Below are 21,673 nucleotides of genomic sequence, written 5' to 3' on the forward strand. Positions count from 1 at the left end.
AGTTTCTATATTGCAGCCGCTATTGATAACCTCATAGAAATCCTGAGGGTTTGAAATGGAACTTCTTAAACTGAACTTTCAACAATAAATTACTTGCAAAAATGGCCTATGTCCTCTAGATTTTTGAATAAAATATTGACTTAATTGAACTGGAGGCACATTCATTTTTTGTTTGTTCACGTGGGGATGTAGAATCAAAAAGTTACCTGATGTTATGCTCATGATTATGATTGAATGCACGTGCTTCAAGGAAAAGTCTCATTGCTTTCACTCCCTGAGAGGACACGGACACATATGGGAGACCTGCAGTGCATAATGGGATTGGAAAACACACACACACATAGAAAGTCTTTCATCAACAGGAAAATCTCTTTCATGCAATTGCATCACATCCTGCAGAGATTCCTTGGATCCTGAAAATTACCTCTGACTCAACAATCATAAATATCCATGTTTGGTAACACATTAGTCTCATGCCTGTGTTTAGTCAACAACACATCCGTCTTTAGCAGTTTCACCCCGATTCTGCTGACAGTATTCTCTACCTCAGCTTCCAGGGGCCGACTCTTCGCTCCTCTGTGGGAGCAGCCGAGCTCTCAGCCCCTCGGCTCCTGGCCTACTTCTAAATCAATGTTTGACAAAGGGCGAGTCTCTCCCTGAGCAAAAGACGGGGAATTAGAAAGGCTCTCGCTTGGTGAGAGGGCCACACGCAAAGCTAGAGGGTGCCCGGTCCACATTCCCTGTCAGACAAACAGCCAATCCAAGATCGTATTTCCCTGCCCTTAATAACGAAAATAAACCTGCTTACCGGCTGAGTTTATCCACGTCTGAGGTCACTGTGTGAGGATAAACAAACTGTAGTTAGAGCGAGGGGCGAGGCAAGCGAGGGGTTGGCTATTATTTGTTTGTGTGTGTTTGAGGAGAGTGACTACCTACTTGTTAATGTGGATTTTACAGTCTGAACTGAAGAGGTGTGTTCTCTGTTTCGGGTAAACAAACTGTGGGTGAGATGTGACAACAAGGAACAAAGACAAACTCTCAGGTTAGAATAACTTCTGACGATGAGACGTTGTTTTAGTGTTTACTAAGTTACATTTTTACATCATTCTGTACACAAAAAGGCAGGTTTTCCCTCTGTAAGTGTGGAATGACCTTTCTCCTAACATGAAGTCTCTCTTTATAATTACTTTTGTTACAATTACAGCACAATTTGTTCCCGTCAAAAAGAATATTTCTAATGTCTAATATCTGTAATTATCAAACAGACAATGTATATTCAACCTTTTGGGCTGTCTCACACAGATAAAAATGCTGCTGCACATTTTACAATGCAGGATGGAAATCAATATGATTTTTTTTCTCCCCTCTCATTACTATGCACGTCATTATGTCTGCCATTTTCAACAGTCAACAATCACCTCAACACTTGATTCCTAACTGACATTTAAGGGGTCTGTACAAGAGATCACACAAAAGAAGAACACAATTTGTAGCCTCAGATAATTGCACAAAATGTCACATAATTGTGGAAAAAGTCAAAACAACACGCAGCCCACACAGCATTATGTGCACCGACTCTGACATAAAGTGCGTTTTTGCTAAGTTCTGAGTCATTTCCTTCAATGCCAAATGGTAAACAGTGCCATTTCCAGCTACCCTGCTGAGAGCTGTCACTCTGCCTCGACTGCTGTTGTATTAAAAATGCTTCGTAAATTAGCATTACCTGAGGCATAAACCGTACCAGAACTGACTGCGGGCTTCGGCAGCAGAAGACATTAATTAGAGCAAATATGTGTCATACTCGGACATATTATGTATAATATATTTCTACAACCGCAGCCAACTGTAACATTGACCCCTTGTTAGGTCCGTGGACACGTTTCCACTCCCACGTGGCATTAAAGCCGACGTCTTACAAGATTTCTGTAGTGCAGGATTTTTTTAATGGTGCCAGGACTATAGAGTGCTCATTCAATAATATACTAAGTGGACAATGCTGTGAACCAGTGTCATTTTCGAACCTTTATTAGTGTTACAACCACACAGAGGAACATTTACAATGCAATTTTCCTACCTGAGTTTCTCATCTTTGAATCACATGGAAAGATTTGGCTTCTCTAACACATACGGTGAAATGAGTTTCTCTCTACTCTGCAGCGATGGAAGAAAAAAGCAGAACAAAAAGCAAATAAATCCCCCCGCAAACACAAATTCACCACTTTACCTTTCAAGGTGCTCGGGACTTACTTATAACCTGAGTCAAAAGTGTATTTTGTCCATAGCAAAATAATTAAAACCTGTTTTTCTCAAATAGTACCAAAAACACAAACCATTAAAAAGCAACTGGCATTTGACAAAAAATCTCACATTTATTTTATTTGTTAAACAAGTGTTGAACTTTACATCAGTCTTAAGTGATGAGCCCCTTGGTAACATGTTTACATAGAAAACATGAGCTACAGTACAGCATGTATACCAGTGCTGGAAAACATTCACACATTTCCCATTTATTTTTTGGAAAGATTTCAATAAATAAAATGTCCAAACCCAGGCGGAAGAACTACATTTATGATAGAAACTTTATTGTCAAAAGTTCCTTTGCGCTCGCCCGTCGCTCTGCCATGACTGTTAAAAAGATCTATTTCATTCAGATTTACACAAAAAAACTGTGCAATGCATAAATCACTTTAACTGGGTTTCTGCATTCCCATCCTACTAAGTAATGGTACTTTGGCAAAATCAAATAGTTCAATGGGCGATCTCAATGGAACTCAATAAGCAAAAAACACTGTTCACAAGTGGAAAAAAGTGATAATGCATCTTTGTAGATTGTTGAATCCTCCTTACTTTTCTTAAGCCTTTACGTTGATACGTACTACCATGAATGAAGTGTTGGAACCATAAACACACTGGATAACATATGTGCAACTTCTACACAATAGTCTCTCAAACGTTAAATTTTGCAATTAAAAGGTTTCTTCATATTTACGGTTTCCCATGATTTTTTATTTTACACTAGCAATACAACAAAATATATATTTTAGCCATTTTCCTTGACAACAGTTCAATGTACAGTTGAGAAAATATAAGGCCAGGGGCTTGATTGCTAGTGGTTATACAATCCAAACTTCATGGTGATGGAGACTGGGCAGCCGGGACCTTATATTCCTTTTCTAACAGTCTGATCAGGAACATTTTACAAACAGAGTCCATGTCCTGGTCCAGGGGTGTTGTATTGTTTACAATAAAAAAAAACAGGCTTCAACGAGGATGTTGGGGAGTGTATGTACAACCTTTTGACCGGGAAATTGCTGATCTGATGTAGCCTTTTTTTTTGGTCTTTTTTAAAATTTTCGTACCTTAAATTTTTCTCAATTATTCAACAGCAGCAGCACATTTAAATACATAGTTGGCTTGTCTCTTAAAATTGAAATTCGACTCTGCATTTTATGTACAGTCTCACTGAAACTTTGCACTGCCATCACTGTGCACCAAGTCTGTTGGTCTGTAGGAAGGGTAAGAAGAGAGGCATGACTGAGGGGGAGGGAGATGGCGATGCAGCTGGAGGAGCAGGGTTTGTATGACCGGGCTTCGAGGCTCTCTTCAAAAATAAAACAAACACTTCCCTTCCCTTCCCTTCACTCGTGTGTCCTCCAAGAGGTCAGGACTGCAAAAGGGCGGGAGGAGGTTTGGGGGTGATTTAAATACATTTAAAGGCTTGTCACTAACTGCATCTGTCCTTCCCGTACATCGCCCTCAGGGATGCAGCCCTCTGTAGTGATAGGAATAATGTAACCATCGCTGCTCCCTCGGCCTATCTGGTAATAGGCTTGGAGCTGGTGGCCAGCCCCTAAGTTAGGCATGCTCTTGTAGTAAACGTCCTCGTTCTCACTCCTCTTGGAGGGGGACAGGTCCTCCACCACTTCAGGGCTGCTCTCTGGCAATGGAGAGTCCCTCAGATTAGGCATACTAGTGTACAAGGAGTCTCTGTTTGGGGACTGCAGACTGTCGTCGGGGTTGGTGGGTGTCAGCTCGCTGACAAAGGTGTCAACTCCCCCATCGGTCCTCACCTTCTTCTGGGGTGCGTACAGAAGCGAGTGAGTCCGCTGGGGGATGAGTGGTGCCTCCAGCTCCTGCTGATGGTGCAGCTCAAGGCCCACTGTGTCACCCACGTGCACCAAAGACGAAGCGTCAGCGACGATGGCGTCGTCTTCGCTGCTGCTGCCGCCGCCTACGACCGTCACCTTTGGCGGAGCCCGCTCCACGTGTGGGTGATGGTGGTACTGCGGGGGCTGCTGGTGGTGGGGCGGGTGATGTAAACTGGGGTGCTGCTGCTGTTGCTGTTGGTGGCTTTTATTACAGGCACGCAGGTTGTTGTGTACTAACTCGGAGATGATCATTTTCTCGAAGGCAGCATCGTCCAGACTGAGGCCGCAGTCTACTACCTGCACACTGTCGCCAAAGTCCCCATTGCGAAGTGAGTAGCTATTGTTAAAGTTACCATTTAGCGGTAGTGTATCCATTGCACTTGTATCCCTCACCGCATTGTTCAGTGAGTGCCCTGGAAAGAAAGGAACACGTGAGGGGATTGCACATTAGTCAACACCACTGAACATTACATAAAGAAAGTTTAATGCTGTTTAGGATGCAGTTTCACATAGAAGACTCAAGTCAAATTAAGCCATGCCATATATCTGTTAGTTAGGCACAATCCTTCACATACAGTATAGAAGCATGCATTATTTGCGATGAGAAATCATTTTACTTTCTCACATATACATTTTTACTTTCCCTTTTGAAGATTGCTTAATAGTAAGCAGGACATTGTGCATTTTAGCCTGCCACAAAAGTGACAAAGCAATGAAAAGGATCCCAAACAACATTAAAAAACAAACTGAAACAGTAATCACCATCACAACACACCGGGCAAAGGTAGATGTTCACATGTATGAAGCCACAAACGGGCAAGCTACAACACTTACAGGTTTTCTAGCAACTAATAGGTTGGATGTGCCAAAGGGAAAGAAAAGGACAGAGATGGGAAAAGATGACACGGACAGAAAAGGGAAAGTAGTCATGTATCAACATGGGACAGCCATCTTTGTTCTCACTACAAGGGGAGCCCACAAGCAGCACTCCACCATCACCACACACAGCAGGTGAAAAGACTCACTTTGGACAACTCACATCATGTCTGTCTGCTCAGGCTATCTGGTCTAAGAGCAGCTGATGTACAAAAGAAAGTAAAATGATTTATTGTAACATGAAGAAGAATCACTGAAAAGAACAACAAAACGTAAAGTAAAAGTCTTAACTGCAACTTAGCGAGAGCAAGGGTTCAGCAAATGAAACAAACAAGCATTAAATAGCTTTTACTTTTATGGATTAAACTCCAACAGCTACTTTTTTCTTTTTTTTAAAAACAGATTTCTTTGCTTTTTTTTTTTTTTTTTCAGTTTGTGTTGGTACACTTTCTGTCCATTAGTGGGCAGCTTGTGTACCCAAAGCTGGCAAAGGTCAGAGCTTGCCCGCAGCCCAGCACTTGGCATCCGTCACAGTGACAGTTCCCAGTGAGACCCCGGTCACTAGCAGAACAGCTCAAGAATAACACAGCCGCTGCAGAGGTCAGACGCAGTCATGTTAGGAATTTCTCAAAGCATGGAGGTCATGGAAAACAGCAGCGAAAAGGATAAATATTAGTTATGCTGTGATTGAGAGACGAGATAAAGGAAAAATGTGCTCTGGTTGTGCCTCCTTGTAGAACGGCAGAGGTAAAAAATTAAGATGAAATGTCTCTGTCAAAAAAGTGTGGGAGTCATTGTGATTATTAGAGGCATGTTAAAGGTGCTGTTTTGAAAGAGCCTATTGGAAATTAGAGAAAATGACAAGAAAATTGTGAAAAAAAAAAGAGAAAAAGGGAAAATTAAACAGCTGCTGCCATGACATCCATGTGTTTATGCCTGCTAGGAGGCAATTTAGCGTCCAGACAGGTGTTGTCTGGAGAGGTGTGAGGGGAATACTACTGGACGCTGAGTGCGCCGAATGCCACGGGAGGACAGACATTTTGGGAGAAAAAGAAAAAAAGAAAAGAAAGAAAAAAAAAAGGAAAAAAGAAACCTCTCAGATAAATGCTCCTTTCTGCCAGAAAAAAAAGCAACACAACTTTTTGGTCGGTTAAAATCACAAATTAAGCAGAAGAGAGAGAAGCAGAGCAGTGGGCATTGTGCGATAAAAAAAGCTGTCAGATCCTGAAGATGACTAAAGAAATCTTTGATTTCTTCTTCAGATTGGAGTAGAATTTGGGGGTGGATAATTTTGTGAACCACTTGCTCACTGAGTGTGTGTTAATGGCCTAAAGTAAAACCAGTGATTGTGCCAGGGGGGATTTTGGTTGTTTTTAATAAGCATGCTGAAAAAAATTTACATTTGATAGGCAAAGTTAAGTTTTACTCCCATACTTGTCTCTCTGTAGGTCACTAGAGGGAAGCACAGGGGAGAAGCACAAAACATGACAAAAGATGCCATTTCAGTATCAAAATAGAATAGCATACATAATGGCAGCACATATTTAACAGTGATAAATGCTTAAAGGCCATGTGCAATTGAGATATAGTGGTTTTTTTAAAAGCTTTTATGGGTAGCATTTATTACCAAATATATCTAAACATAGAAGACTTGATGCAAACGTTGCATTAAGTCGATCTGTATCACAGATTTTGCTTGCATTTAACACGTTTTAAGGGGAAAGCTCCCTTTAAAATACACAAAAAATAACAAATCGCCTGATAAATTCAGGAGCATTAATCTTAATAAGCATGCAGTTTATACTACAGCTACAGCTCTGCACCACTGTTTACATTAACGCAGGGCAGAACGTGTAGTATCTCTTTCCCATCTTAATCATTATGTCCCGTTCAGAGTTTGGATAAGAGAAATCTGAGAACACACAGGCTGGAGCGAGACCAACCACAGAAATCTCCGTCGACATGAAAAAAAACATGTGTGGGTTTTCACACGCAGACACACACATGATGTATATTGTCTATGTGCGACACGCACACACATGCACACGCACAGTGCTGTATCAAGTATTTGGGAGACAATGATTGAGAAGGAAAGGCGATACTGCAGAACATCCTGCTTTTCATTTGGCCTGCTGTATACTCAACTGGAGAGACAAAGAGGGAGAGGAAGACAGAAGAGAGAGAAGAAAAGCCTGAATGCAGGTGAAAGTATTAAGCAAGCACACCTGGCGAGTTAAACACTGGAGCCGTGGGGGTGTTACATACGACTGTCTCAGCCAGTAAGGTGTTATAAGGGTTGTTAGTGCCTTGTGGTCGAAGAAGAGGATTTGTTAGTAGATAATTCCCGGTCATTCCTGGAGTGGCGAGACAGAAGAGGAGCAGATAAGTTTGGCGCAGTCGGCCGACAGTGATTGAAAGTTTCATGGAAGCAAGAAATTAAGGACATTTTCAGCAAGTGTGTCTTTTGAGGCGTGTGATGTCATCCAGGGTGTCTGCCAGAATATGAAAGTAGGCTGTTTATTTTGATCTCGAGAATGCAGAGTGAAGTTTAGGAGGCAACCGGGGAGAAAAGGCAAGAAAGCAGCAGCTACTTCTGCATGTAAACTACACTATGTGCGGGGCCGTCCTCACATTTATCAACTCTAGGTAGCAGGTTTTACAACTTTCAAGTTAATTTGTTACGTGTGTTGCAGATCATTCATAACCCATTAATTTACGAACCAATTTTCAACCCACTGAGCTCATTATTGCATCCTGTCGTTAGCGCTTTTCATAAGTCATATTTACTTATCATTTTGTAGAAATGACAGTTTTCAAAAATAGCACCCGGCATCTCTTCGATTGAGATTTCACTGTGTGAACAAGGTCCAAATATATAATCTCCACTAAGACAAAAAGCGGAATCGTTCCAAGTTTTGATACCAAAATCTTTATTTAGGCTCAAATTTGGCCACATACTCTCAAACCTCATCTTCCTTTCAGTTCAGCTTGCGGTGTGTTTTAAGGATCTGAGGTATTTCCACTGCCATTTATCACCTGTGTTAAATGCCATCTGTCATGTTGGGAGGTCTCCAGGGATGTTTTTAATGACAGGGAAGTGCTTCCAGGAGATAGAGCCCTCCTTTAGTGCACTGACTCTACGGGGTAACTAGGCTACTACACCCCGGAGTGATCAATATCCAACCTTTACATTAACATCTCCAGGAATCGGTACTGCAGGGGGGGAAAAAATCCACCTTCTGTATTGTCACTGATTTATCAGCGAGTCAAAACGTGCTTCAAAGCCTTTGGTGTGTAATGTTTTAGCTTGTGGGAATTGACAGCAAAAAAAGAAAGAGGAGGCAAAGAGCGGCAGCGACAGGAGTCAGAGGAGGGTAGATAAGGGAGTGAAGTCAGACTACCTCGGTCTAAACCCTCTTTTCCCTTGCATGCTTGGAAAGCCATTTCCGAGGCAGCAGAAAGCCTAACAACACACTAAGCACTCCGGGTCAGCCAGAGTTGAACATCATCTTCTCATCATCATATTTGTGCTCAAACTAAATAATAAATGACAGTTTTTTTTCCTCTCTCCCTCCCTCATAAATCCTCCTGTAAAGTAACAGAGGTCACCTTATATGCCAGGCAACAAATGGCCTCGCTCTGCGTGTTAAGATTTTCCTTAAATAAAACTTTTTTTTTTTTAGCCCTTGTTTTTAGTTTTGTCTCTGTTTCCCCTGAGTCTGGGTATGAACTTTAGACTGCCAGCACTTAAATGAAAAAACGTTCTTCTAGCCTTGCCCCAATTTGAGAGTGACGTTAGCGGCCAGAATGACAGCGCACAGTATTTGAGGACGGATTTTTGTAATCCTCCTCTGGCAGAACAGAGGGACTAAACTAAAGGCCTAGATCTTTTTTTTTTCTCCCCTCCTCTTTTTTTTTTTTTTTAACATACTGCTCTGTCTTTTCGAGCTGAAGGCATTTATTACGATTACCAGAGTAGGATCCTCTGTGGCGGTGTGGGATCATTGGAACTTGAAGGAGGTTATTTTTAGCTGGATGATAAAATGTGTGCATAGGTGTGCATGTGGAGAGAAACGAGGTGTGAACTGACCTTGGTTAAGGGTGGAGGTGCTGTTGATGTCACCTGAGATAAAGGAGGACTCAGATTGCTTTCTTACGGTGTCATTCCACATTCTCCTGATACGACTCTGTCAGGTCAACAAGGGACATTCATTAGGACTTTAAACAAGCCCGCTCACCTTTCAGATCATCTTTCATTTACTTTATATGTACATTCAACTGACTTTATCACTCCTCACATGGACACTAAGTTTTGCAGTGAGGCTCAAAACTAATTTTAAGTAAGTCAGCTTTTGACTTCAGCTCCAGTCATGATTACCTTCACTAAGGCTGGAGGTTTAAGTGTGATAGCGATGCTTCTCTATAAGCAGAGTACATCTGGAGGTATCGTCTAATAAGGCCCATTAGCCTTTAATAAGAAAGGGATAAAGTAAATGTCTCTTTTTGTTGCAATTTCGGCTTTCCCCATAGTAAAATGTGCTTGCAATGCTCTTTAAGCAGCGCAGTACTATTTCCCATGCACATGACGTTAGTGAGAAAAAAGATAAAAGCAAGTGCTACAGGGGGCAGAACAGAAGAAAGGTACTCATGCAGTACAGCAGATGCTGTTTGTAAAAATGTGGTATAATGTTTGTGTCTCTTGATCTACTTCTAAAAATGCGTGATGTGCATTTTTTTTACCTATATGCTCATGATGAAAGTAGACACTCATGAGCAATTAAACTTCAGGGGTCATAACAGTGCAAATGAGCTGCACAATGAGTGTATGTGTGTGTGCACTGTGTTTTGACTGTGTTGTGAGTCTTTGACTGTAGGAAGCTGCTGGTCTACCTGTGTACCAGAGGAGTAGCGAGCGCTGGTCCGTGTAGTAGAAGTCTTTGCAGAGCCGTGAGAGCTCTCGGTCGGCAGCCCTCCGCAGCAGTACGTGTGGCGAAAGCACTTGCTGTACTCTTTGCGGACCTGCGCGAGCAAACAGCCGAGTGTTTACATACATTGTGGACTTTACATATGACTTAGAGGAGATCTCGCAGCACGCAGCGTTTGCTCTTTATATCAGCGTGTGGTGCTCTGAGAATTCTTCAGGCCAGTGCAAAGGAGCGTTTCACCTTGAAAGAAAAATCGCCATCTTTGAGCGCTAGAGACAATGAGAAACTTACTTTTTTCTGAAGGAGGCAGTGGAAGATGAAGATAAACATTCCTTGGAAGGTGTTGAATATGGTGAAGAGGTATGCCATGACAATCGAGGCCTCGTTGATGAAGAAGAGGCCGAAGGACCACGTGAGACCCAGCAGGAACAGCAAAGCGAAGGCACCCATGACCCAGGACCTGAAGGACAACAACACAAATAAAACAAACAGAAGAAAAGGACAAATCCAGCGTGAGAGGCATTTAGAGATCTGAGAGGATGATGAGTGGGAGTTGCAATCACCATAACTATGAGAAACTAGGAAAAAAGCTGTAAACCAGGTGAGAGGAAAACAATAAAATGATAAACAACCCCTTTCCCCTCTGTCCCCACCCCTCCATCCACACACACACTGCAGCTCCAGAAGGAAGCAATGCCTTGATCTGATTTTCTGCAAATAACTTTTAATGTGTTAGAACAAACAGAACAGCATAATCAGAAAACGCAAAGGAGTTTAACACTACATATTTATCTAGTGAGTGTGTAATCAGAACTGGAGAACCAGGCAGATGTGGGCAGAGTTCAAGGAAAAAAAAAGGAGACTCCCCCGCGTCGTGTCTGAAGGTCCTGTGGAGCCTTCAGACACCAGCAGCGGTCACAGTCCGGCGCTCAAACACACAACAACAACAACACGAACGACACTGGATTTCAAGATGATGGACATGGTGGAAGTGAACAGTCACAAGGACAGTGGATGAGTGGCTTTGAAGCTGCATTTTGGGGAGAGAGGAGGATAAACCGGCGAAAGAAAGAAAAAGAAAGAAAGAATAAACGAGGAGAGAGAGAGAATCAACTACAAGCTGAAGAGGAGACTTCTGGGCAACATGTCCTTACTTGATAAACCGTTTATTATCTTCATAGCTAGAGAGCATGATAAGCAGGAAGAGAGAAACACAATTAGATCAGAGCGCAGAACAGCGTGGGTTAGTCGGCATTTGAGTAAGATATCTTCAACTTTGATCCAAGGGAAAATAACGAGAGGCAATGAAATTAACGGCTAACAAGAACTGAGAGTTGTATGTTTTGCTGTTGATGATTCAATTACAAAATTCAGTGTATAAAGCAGTCGGGCAGACTAGCACATTGTCTGTGGTTGAATTTGCATTAATGCCCCTGCAATGCGTGGGTGGTGTGTGTGGATTGAAATTGTCTGAGGTGTATAGTAAAAGCTTACCCAGGCAAATCTGTATTATAGTAGCCGTCACATACGCGATAAGTACTGGTGTGGGTCACAGAGCAGAGAGAGGAGGAGAGCGATAGCACAAGAGACAGGAGAGGGGAATGTGTTAACTTCGCCTTCACATGCAACATGCAATGACACTGGTGCTAAACTGACTTTCAGACCAAATAAGACACAGAAAAGGACCACAAGGAAACAGCTTCTGATACACAATGAATTTCTGAGAAATCATTTCCAACATTTGTGCACAAAATGCGCACCAGTCTCACCATGAGCCACCGTGTTTGGTAAATGTGTTCTGTTGTGGTTTCCTTGATAAGGGAGTAGTCTATCTCAAATAAACCAAGAAGTCTAAATAAGCCCTGTTCTTACTGTTCTTCCTGATTGCAGTTTCACCACAGCGCTGTAATGTTGCACACATTCATTAAGGAAAAATGAAAAATAACAAACACCGGATGAAAATAGCAACGCTCCTCCGCAGAGTGGAGAGCAGAAGTTGAAATACGTGATATAATGGTGCAAACTAACATGGGGCCTTGCTACTGCGAGCAACAAAACCATATAACTCCAGATGGAAGACGCCCTGAAACAGCAATGAATATTGTTTTCACAGAGAAAAAACCAAAACGAAACAATTAGTGCGTCAGAAAACATCGCTCTCCTTCCCACAGCAAGACACGTCATAAATGTAGAGGCGACTCAGAAAGCCTGAGCGAGATGGTGGTGGTCGGGTGGTGGCGGTTGTGCAGGGAAGGAATTTTTTGCTTTTCTGGGATCTATAAAAAAAAAAAAAGGTTTGACATGTTCCAGCGGGAAACACACATGGTAGCTGTTACACTGTACCCCACCCAAGCAGAGCTAACAGTGCATAGTTAAGTCGCAGCCTGTGAGTGATGTGTGTCATGCCAGTGCAATTCTGCGGCCGGTGGCTTGGAGCAAAAAGGGACGAAAAAGTCGACTCACAAAGTCTGCACAGTCATCATGACAGCCAAGTCATGCAAAATGTCTCAGTGAAAAACTGTGTGAGCGAGTCAGAATAATGAGGATGTTTCATCTGATCTGGAATCTTATAGTCTGGTGTCGCTTGCTGGTCCAGGTCTGAAATTGGGCTTGGAGGTGGGGGAGGTAAGGCATTTTCCCATGAAACATTATTTAGAAAAAAAAAATAAAATCATTACCTCAAGAGTAAAAGAGCTTTAGTTTTCCTGGGGGTAGTGGCAGAATAGCACCAGTGTTATATTGCTGATAAGCAGGAGAATGCACGGGTTCAGCATTATGACCCTTTACTTACTTTATATTCTCCAGTCGGCTAGAGTCTGGTTTCAGGGTGGTGGAGTGCTTCACCATTTTGTACATTGTGATGACCAGGAAGATGAGATTGAGCTGTCAAAACAGAGTAATGGCAGTGTTAATACATGAAGATGTATGACTCAAGATACAGCAGACGGAGAGAGAGAGAGAAAAAAAACTGTTAATTTGTCTATAAGTATTAAAAGAGGAGAGCCTTCAGTTCTCTGCATGTCCACAGACTAATCCAATAAACATCTATCGTTCCAGCCTGGGCTCAGACGGGCCGACTGGCGCCAAATTTAGTGTCATTCTATATCAATAAGAGCATGGAAATGCATTAAAATCCATCACAGTTAGAAAAAAAAAAAGGAAAGGAAAGAAACAGCCACACAGCAGCCGTCTGGCAGAAGGGAATGAGAAGTAGCAGGAGAAATAAGAGACCCTCTTGTTGTACAAAACAACTGCATATCATTTTATGCACATAGTGAAATATTATAAGTTACAACCAGCTCCAAAAGGCTTGAGGGAACATGGTATGTTTTGTTCGATTCTAGCGTCTATGGATGCAGAGAAAGAAGGGAGAGGGAGGTGGCGTTTGCTTGCTTGTTTTAATGTATTAACTCCTGAGGGAGCCAGTGGCACATATCAGGTTGAGACAAGGATACTATGTGCTGTGTTTCAGAGCGCATTCATTCGCTACCTTAAAAATCAATACCGTGATTTAGAGACACACAGGCTGGATGGGCCAGCAAGGAGCCGCTTCAAATAATTTACTTCAAAAAACATTTATTCTGGGGCAAACTAGTCTCTGACACAGCGTGTACTGCACATGCACTCACACGGCAGAGGAACCAGACTGTGTTTGTACTGCAAGCCAGACATGTATAAATAATGTCAAGGAATATCTAAGAAAGGAAAATTTAAATGTGTGTCTCCAATAGTGCATATCAAGGCTTTAGAAAAATGCAAAAAGATAGCAAATACATGTGAGCTACTGCATCGCTGGCATGGCAGTAACAAAGAAAACATCCGCAACGACAAAAGCTTTTCTCAAGGTGAGCCTTATGAACAGTGCATTTCAGTGTTAACATGTTACCTTTAAAATGCCAAAACATAGGCAAGACAAAAAGGCAGACGCGTTGCCAGTGTGAAATGAATGAATGACCTTTGTGAGTCGGACTCAGACCACGGCCATTCACCCCTGAACAGAAATTCTCCATGTTTCTGGTGCACACTGCTATCAAAAGACTGCCTGTGATCAATACATCACTCCTCCACATGCAATCAACTCATGGAGCTGCTCACAATAACCCAGGCAGTAAAAGAGAGGGACGACTGGGGGAAAAAAATCCTGAATCGCGAACCTGCTTTTATATCAGAGACGGCGCTGAAGCTGTGTTTTGTTTCGCAGCTATCAGCCATTATTTCTATCAGCCGCCTGCATGAGTCAGACGGTGGGTGAGGCGGGGGGAGGGGACAGGACTTTTTTTTTTGTTTTGTTTTTTCGAAAAAAACAAAAACAAAAACCCTTTCACACAGCCCGGAGTGGTGACATGGATCCAATGAGACAGAGTTGAGGGACACAGTACTTTAAAAGTAACCTAGCAGCACGGCACATGTTCCCACCCCCACCGACATGCAGCCCTTCCTTGGGGGGGATCTCCCCTTTTGCTAGAGCCGAGCTGCCTCGCCTCTATCCTTCACTCTTGTCTCCCTGTCTCTGAATCATCACTGCAAGCCATGCAGAAGCACCTCGCCACACTGGGACCGGGGAGAAAGCTTTTTTCTGAAGTGGACTGTGTGTGTACACACTGAACTCCGAATGAACTGCCGGGGATAAAATATTAAAGGTGCAGATGGAGCTGTCCAGATGATAAGAACTGCTTGCGACGTGTCATGATCCAAGAGGCCTCGTGTTGAAGCTATCTCAAGCATACTAATGGCCCCCCCCCCCCACTCATTACTTCCATGTTCCCCTTTCATGGAGCTAATACCCCCCTGTGCCCAGAGACAGGGCAACCTCTGCCTAGGAACATGGACCTAAATGCCTCCCACTAGCTCTTGTTTTCAGTCAGTATTTAGGACCTGTGTCAGCCAGGAGTGAAAATTAAAAAAACAGGGAAAGCGAGAAAAGAGGGTGAGGAGACAAAAGGATGAGAAAAAAAACACGACCACCCTAGGTTAAAACCAATGCTTCTTGGCATAAACATGGTTTGGGTGGCGGGTGGGGATCCGGACATGAGCCAAAGCAGCACTGTTTGCTTCTTCTTTTCTCTTGCTCATGTGCCTTTTCTCCTCCTTTCTCTCTCCCTCATTGACAAGGACAAAGCCAATTTGTAGAGAAACCAGGGTCACGGATGGTGTAGACAAACCTTGCTCTTGCACGCTCCCCCGAGACACCCCTTTCCATAGTACTTTGTCTTTTTGAGTCAATTGTTGCACAGAATCAGAGGAGCAGTGTGCCATGCCTGAGCACAGTGCTGCGAAACCTCATTCCTGTCACACATTAGCTCTGCTACAATACATTAGCTCCTCACAGGGTCATGATTCTATCTCTCCGGTCATCACCACCGGGATCCCGATCATCATTTCCACTGCAGAACGCATTTTTCATGCAAATCATAATAGAAGCAACACGCGATTGGAAAACAATGAGGGCCCAATTTAGGGAGAGGAAACGTATTCCTGTGTGGCTAACAGAGCATTTGCTGAGACATGGAGAAATGTATGTTTTTTATTTAATACCATGTTAGCTTTTCCTCAATTATAAGCTCCCACATGCATGGTGAGTGCTGAGCAAAAAAAAAACAAACAAATAAATAAAATCAATGAAAACAAGAAGACGCAGGCATTTTACCGTTAACTGAGAGACATTTTCAATCCGACACAGGTTTTCTGTGCACTTCCTCCTCCATTTTTAAATGCTACATGGAGTGGCAGTGTCTCTCTTTGTGAAAACTGTGAAATGCAGTCCAGCACATTCGTCTTTTATTTATTCTGTTACCACACAGACAAAGAGCTGTACTATATCTTTACTTTGAAAGCTCCTAGCGATCTGTCGATGGTGTGCAGAGACTTGCTGGAATTTGACACGGGTGCCCCCTCTCTCCAGTATATTTTCAGTGTCAGTTTGATGTTCAACAGAGGTCACTGCATCTGTAGATACAGTACTGACCATTATGCTAGATAATGAACACAGTGCTGAACAAATACCACCCGTCCTCCCTGCACAGCAGCAAGACAAGTTTGCAGAGCTTCCTCATCCCTGGGTGTGCATGAGGGCAAAGCAATACACGGTGTGTTGGGCTGAGAGGAAATATCTAAGGAATACCACCTGCTATTTCTTTCTGTTTTTTTTTTTCTTCCTTTTTTTTGCACAGGGAGGCAAGACTCCCTGAGGTCTCATTCTTCTGAGCCTCTCTGATGGAGCGGGAGATAATAATGTCATGACCAGTAAATAATTGCGTGCCTCAATGGGACATATGTCATCATGATATGCTATATGTCCTTCACCCTGACGGTCCTTGACCAAACAGAGAGGTGCCTTTGCTTTTCGTCTTCTCCCCTGTACTGTCATCTGCTATTTACTAAAGGCAGACATACACACATACAAGGAAGCAGCTGGAGAGGAGGAAAAAAGGAGCCTTAAAACCCTACAGTATGTGCTGCAAAATGCACACCTCAAGGCCATTTTTTAATCTGCTTTTGTTCCTTTATCATAAAAAACTTGAAGGGCCATTAGGTGACGCGAAATGCGAGGTTAGAGTAAACTATCGAAATCCTGATCCTTGTCAGGTGGTGAGAGGCAGGGAGGATTGTTGGATGCCTCGAAAAATTGTCTTTGGTGCAAAATTAACCTGTCATCACAGCAGAGGCTGAAGAGCAAAAATCTGTCTGACTTTCCCCTTCAGTTCAACTATCTCACTTCCTCTATCGCTCTCCTTCATCTCTTTCATCTGAGCCTCTCAGTCCCTTCCTCACTCTGTCAATCTCGGTATTCAAAGAAAAATAAAACAGCTTACCATGATGATAAAGGTGACAGGTCCTATAAAACTCCATATGAAGTGATTGTCCACACTTAGCCAGCACCTAGGACAAAGAAACGCACACACTCAGTCTTGTCTTCATGCTCCTGCTGCCAAATATTAATGGAAAGACATTCATTTTTGGTTACTTGAGCTGATGACATTGTGTAATTTCCCGTCAATATTTAACTTGGAGTGCTTTCAAACGCTCCTTTGGCAGGTTGAACATTAATGCACTTGCACAAAACAGAGGGAAGACCCTGTGTAGCCCCTCTTGATACCCGGGTTTTAGCTGATATATGGCCATTAATCTACGTAAAAGGCTTTTTCTACACAGTGCTCTCCTCTTTAAGAGAGCATTTACAAACAAGAGGTCACAGGAGGGTCTTTAAGCAGAAAGGCTTTAATGTAGCTGCGGCCCCCCCTGAAACCACAGTGTTGAGTCTGTCAGCCACTTTCAAATGACATAAAAAATTGAACAGCTGTCCACTGCTGGCAAAAAGGAGCTCAAATGTTTTTGGTTGAGTCTCCAGAGAGGCACATAAGGCGCTGGCAGAAATGATGAGTAGATTTCTTTTCAAAAAGCTGCCACGTACAGACACAGCGGGCAGGCCCGTACAGTGTAGCATCCAGCATGTCTGCTCTGCATTTCCTGGGATTTGTTCAGGAAGCTGCACTTACGCTTTCTCGGTCCCGTAGCTCTTGTAGTCGATAGCTGCGGAGACGCCGACCACGATGGCAGGGAAGAGGTAACCGGAGACGTAGTAGTACTTTTTCCGGGAGTATTCGCTCTCGAAGACCTCAACGAGCATGAGGTACAGCTGGACCCCCTCAAGACACATCCAGGAGAAGGAAGCCAGGAAGAAGAAGTGGAGGATCCCGGCGATGATGGCGCATCCAATCTAAGATTTAAACAATCAAATAATAAATACGATCAGAGTCTCCATAAAATTAGGAGATTTTTTTAGATTAACTCGTGGCACAAAAATGATTTAAACATGGCGAGAGGACTCTCCAAAGCACTTTCTTTATTGAAAATTGTATATCATACACCCCATCTTTTATTAAAACCCTCTGTAAAGACGACATTCACCGCTGCTGCCTCACCCCTTCACACATATCAGTGAAACTGCAGGAAAAAGGTAATGAATATTCATTCACCACATGGGCTCTGACTATGCACAGGTTTAACTTTCCATCAGCGTGGTAGAAATTTAAATGGCATTCCTATTGTAAGGTTAGAGTTAGGAGATTTAATCATACAGCTCAGCATTCGAAGCTTTGATTCAAAAACCTTTTTGGTCTCCGAGAGATTGGAGGGAAAAAATAGGTGAAAGAAAAACAAAAAGAGTATGGATTCAGGCTCTGCCATGGCAACCGTAGCTTTAAGTGAAAGAGGAAAAAAGACCTGTCAAGTGGTAGACATGGCCCCTTAGTAATCTATATTAATGGTGCTGTCCCACTCATGTCATGTCAGGGACAAGCAGGGAAGGTTAGAAACAAACAATGCTTTAAGTCTCATCCATTTCCGTCTGAAGGGGTCTTTTATTTTGTTTTGGGGTGAGAGCAGATAAAGTGAGCAGTGGAATGAATCAAAACCAAATCAATGGGGTGCAATCGTTCCGGCTTACCGTGGGTCTCGTCATATCAATACCAATTAGGAATATTAACTCTGCGATGAAGAGATTGATGCACAGGTTCTTGTGGATGGTGTTGCGATCGCTCTGCAGGCCTCGGAAGAAGCAGAAGGTGAAGATGCTGATGGTGAGGCAGACGAGGGACACCACGATCCCGACTCGAGTGATGACGGTCAGAAGCAGGTCGTGCACGATGTTGGTACCCTGGAAGGAATTAAAAATAAATGGTAAATTACAATATATAATGATATAATAATATATTATACAGTATATGTATATAATATGTTTGTGAAGGGAGAGAAACTGACATACTCTTCTTTCAGCTCGGACACAACATAATTAAAAGGGACAAAAAACATCTTTCTCTGAAACAGAATTATGTTTTTATTCTTAATTTAGTTTTACTTTTGTCTCATTTATTTTTCTGGTGGGATAGTGAATACTTTGACCTGTTCAGGCCTTCAAATTCAAGAACCTGAGCAGCAAAAAACACTTTTTGGTTGAACTGTTTGGTAGACATTGCTTCAGCTTAGGAAGTCACCAACCAAAAGTGCTACAGAACGTAAATTTAAGTCTTTACATTTTGTCATTTTTTAAAAAATTGCTTTAGTTTGCTGAGGTGATGAAAGCATTATGTATGATCTGGTGCTCCTTATTTTACTGTTTTTTTCTGTCTGGACTTTCTTGTACTTATTTATATTTTATTGTGCTTATTTATTGAGTGTGTGAGTTTGTGTCTTCTCTGTATTTGTTTTATGTATTTTAAATGCCCATCTAGGGACGGGCATTGAAAATTAGCTCAGGCTATGCAGGGTGTGGTGTCAGTTAATGCTGCATGTATAGGGACATACTTGTCAGTAGAAAGACATCATGCACAGGGCATCTCTCAAAACCTCGCTGTGAATACTATTGTCTTGCAAGATTGCAATTTAAACTTAGATCAGGAAAGTTTTGGGTTTGCTTTTGAGATGGAAAAAAACTTGTTCATTTCATTTTCAGCCCAATCACTTGTGATAAAGATATGTAATGGAGGCTGGAATATATTACCAGATACGAATAAACGTTATTGGCCAAAAAGACATCAGTGCCCTGTTTTGGTAAACTGAACTGGGACCCCAAGCATCTTTTTCTGCATTATGTTCATGCAGTGTGCTGCTTTGGTAGCGTATTTGATAAACCAAACATATCCAACAGTGACATCTCACCAACGGTTGGACTAACTGCTAGTTTTTTGGTGAATTCCAACTGTTATTTCCTGTTGTCTGTGGTTCAACAAGTAAATTACATCTCCAACGTGACGTTAGCCAAAGTGTTGTTATCATATGAAAGCATCCAACATGCTTTTCAGATAAATGAGATGTACGCACTTTGAAATAACTTAACGAAAAAAAGAAACTGAAATTGCATGTGAGGCAGGGGTTAGCTGCTGTGAACAAACACTGAGATTAGTTCGATCAAAGAAGTGGACGTGACATACTGAGATTTCACGGTGCGCCATGAGGATGGCAAAGTTGGTGAGGTGGTTACAGGAGCAGGTGGTGTGTGTCTTATTGGAGTCCAGGAGTTTGCAGCCCTGGGTGGACCAGTAGCCCATCATACTCCTCTCAGAGTAATTCCAGAAGGAGCAATTGGAGTTGAAGTAGTTATCCATCTGCAGATAACAAGAGATATGGTTAAGTGTCCAAATAATTGACTGCCTGAAATTGAAGTACATGTAGAACACAGAGGCCATTTACCCCCCACTCATACAAAGTATTTTTCTGCCCTGATATGGATGAGGATTTTTCACTTCACAGCTCTTATGAAGCAATTCATATGTTGTATCTCATTTGGCACATGCTTGCCAAATCAACCGAAGCATAGTTGGGTATATGAGGCCTTAATAACAGAGAGGCATAATTGTTTGACGGCATGTCTTCGGAATTGCACAATTTCTCTGATAAAGAATGGAGTCACGCGTGGCCCTCTGGGAACTCTAGTGACAACTTTAAAAGACGAAAGATAATTGGCGCTCCAGTAATTTCATCCTAGATTGTACGGCTAATCTAGGAGTTAATTTCCCCCACTATAAAAGAAAATGGGTATCATTTATATCCCAATGTTGATTAAAGAATTAGTTTTCATTAAGAATTCACTTAGGTTCTAAAGACTCCTTTAATTTGATGTTCAATGACTTAAATAAACTGCCGACTGACCTAGCCAGACATTTACAATTCAAATTGCAGATCTCTGTCTACTCTGGATGTTCCCTCCTGGTGTTTTTAATATGACCTCTCCATTCACTCCAGCGGGGAGACTCACATTAATGTGCTTCAGGGTAAAAATCACCGGGTCATTAATGAATACACGGCTGGATTCTTTGTTGATTGAGGCGGCGATGATGTCAGAGTTGACGACCACGGACACGTTGCGGCCGTAAGCCTCGTTGGCCATCTTGATGGTGGCGTTTTCGGCACTGAGGAACTGACTCAGGTTTTTGTAGAGCACAAAAACCAGCTTGGCGACTCCTGTAGAGCGAGAGAAGCAGACAGATGGCGAAGGATGAGAAAAAAAGTTTCCGGAAAAATGTAGGAAATGTATGAATTTGAAAAGAACTGTGGTGACAAAAGTTGAAGCAAAAGAGGACTATACATATTTAAAGACTCAAACTTATTTCGATGTTATTCAATTTAAAATATGCAACAAAGGATCTACAAGAATAAGAGAAAGAAAGAAGTGACCTATCATTTTACAGCCAAAATCAAAAGGCTCAGACTCTTTGCTTTTGCACAGAAACAAGACAGGGAGCAAAAGTCAAGTACACTTGGTTACATTTTCCAGTTTCTCACACATTGCTCTAAGAGTAAAAAATATGTTCAGTTAAAGTTTCTATTTTTTCTTTGCCTTTGGTTGGTTTACGACAGGGTGTCTAGAAGCATCAGACAAAAATGTACAGAAATGTGGACTTCCAGCAATTAAAAAATGGAATGCCAAAATGAAATTTGATAACATGTTTGAGCCGATTAAAACCACACCTCTGATTATTCAATGACTTTTTAGGCCAAATATCGCATTGAATTCAAGACTTTTTCGGAACCTGCAGACACTCTGTAGGACAGCTTACCATTCCGACTGTTGAGCTTGACGGTGTTCGCCGAAAGCTGGATTGAGATGCCATCCCTGCTGGATTGTGGGAATTTAAAATCCTGGACCTGGCCATCAGTGCTGAGTACATACACATCCAGGACTGCAAAGTGCAGAAATGGCAGTGGACAGGTTAGACAAGAGAGATT

At 42.3% G+C, this 21,673-nt stretch overlaps 1 protein-coding gene across 1 annotated transcript in view; it reads right to left on the reverse strand.

The window, feature by feature from the left end:
- Positions 1 to 2,009: 2,009 nt before the first annotated feature.
- adgrl2a (adhesion G protein-coupled receptor L2a) overlaps positions 2,010 to 21,673 on the reverse strand; it is a 97,310-nt gene continuing 77,646 nt past the window's right edge. Inside the window, exons 11-22 of the mRNA XM_073477040.1 lie at positions 21,505 to 21,627; positions 20,703 to 20,908; positions 19,879 to 20,052; positions 18,396 to 18,605; positions 17,446 to 17,666; positions 16,762 to 16,828; positions 12,741 to 12,832; positions 10,241 to 10,409; positions 9,915 to 10,043; positions 9,115 to 9,211; positions 7,250 to 7,378; positions 2,010 to 4,561 (exon numbers count right to left, since the gene is read on the reverse strand). Of these exons, the coding sequence (XP_073333141.1) occupies positions 3,711 to 4,561; positions 7,250 to 7,378; positions 9,115 to 9,211; positions 9,915 to 10,043; positions 10,241 to 10,409; positions 12,741 to 12,832; positions 16,762 to 16,828; positions 17,446 to 17,666; positions 18,396 to 18,605; positions 19,879 to 20,052; positions 20,703 to 20,908; positions 21,505 to 21,627 (2,468 nt within the window). The 3' untranslated portion in view covers positions 2,010 to 3,710. The remainder of the gene's footprint in view (positions 4,562 to 7,249; positions 7,379 to 9,114; positions 9,212 to 9,914; positions 10,044 to 10,240; positions 10,410 to 12,740; positions 12,833 to 16,761; positions 16,829 to 17,445; positions 17,667 to 18,395; positions 18,606 to 19,878; positions 20,053 to 20,702; positions 20,909 to 21,504; positions 21,628 to 21,673) is intronic.

This window comes from Pagrus major, chromosome 11, assembly GCF_040436345.1.
Source record: "Pagrus major chromosome 11, Pma_NU_1.0".
NCBI classification, from domain to species: Eukaryota; Metazoa; Chordata; class Actinopteri; order Spariformes; family Sparidae; genus Pagrus; species Pagrus major.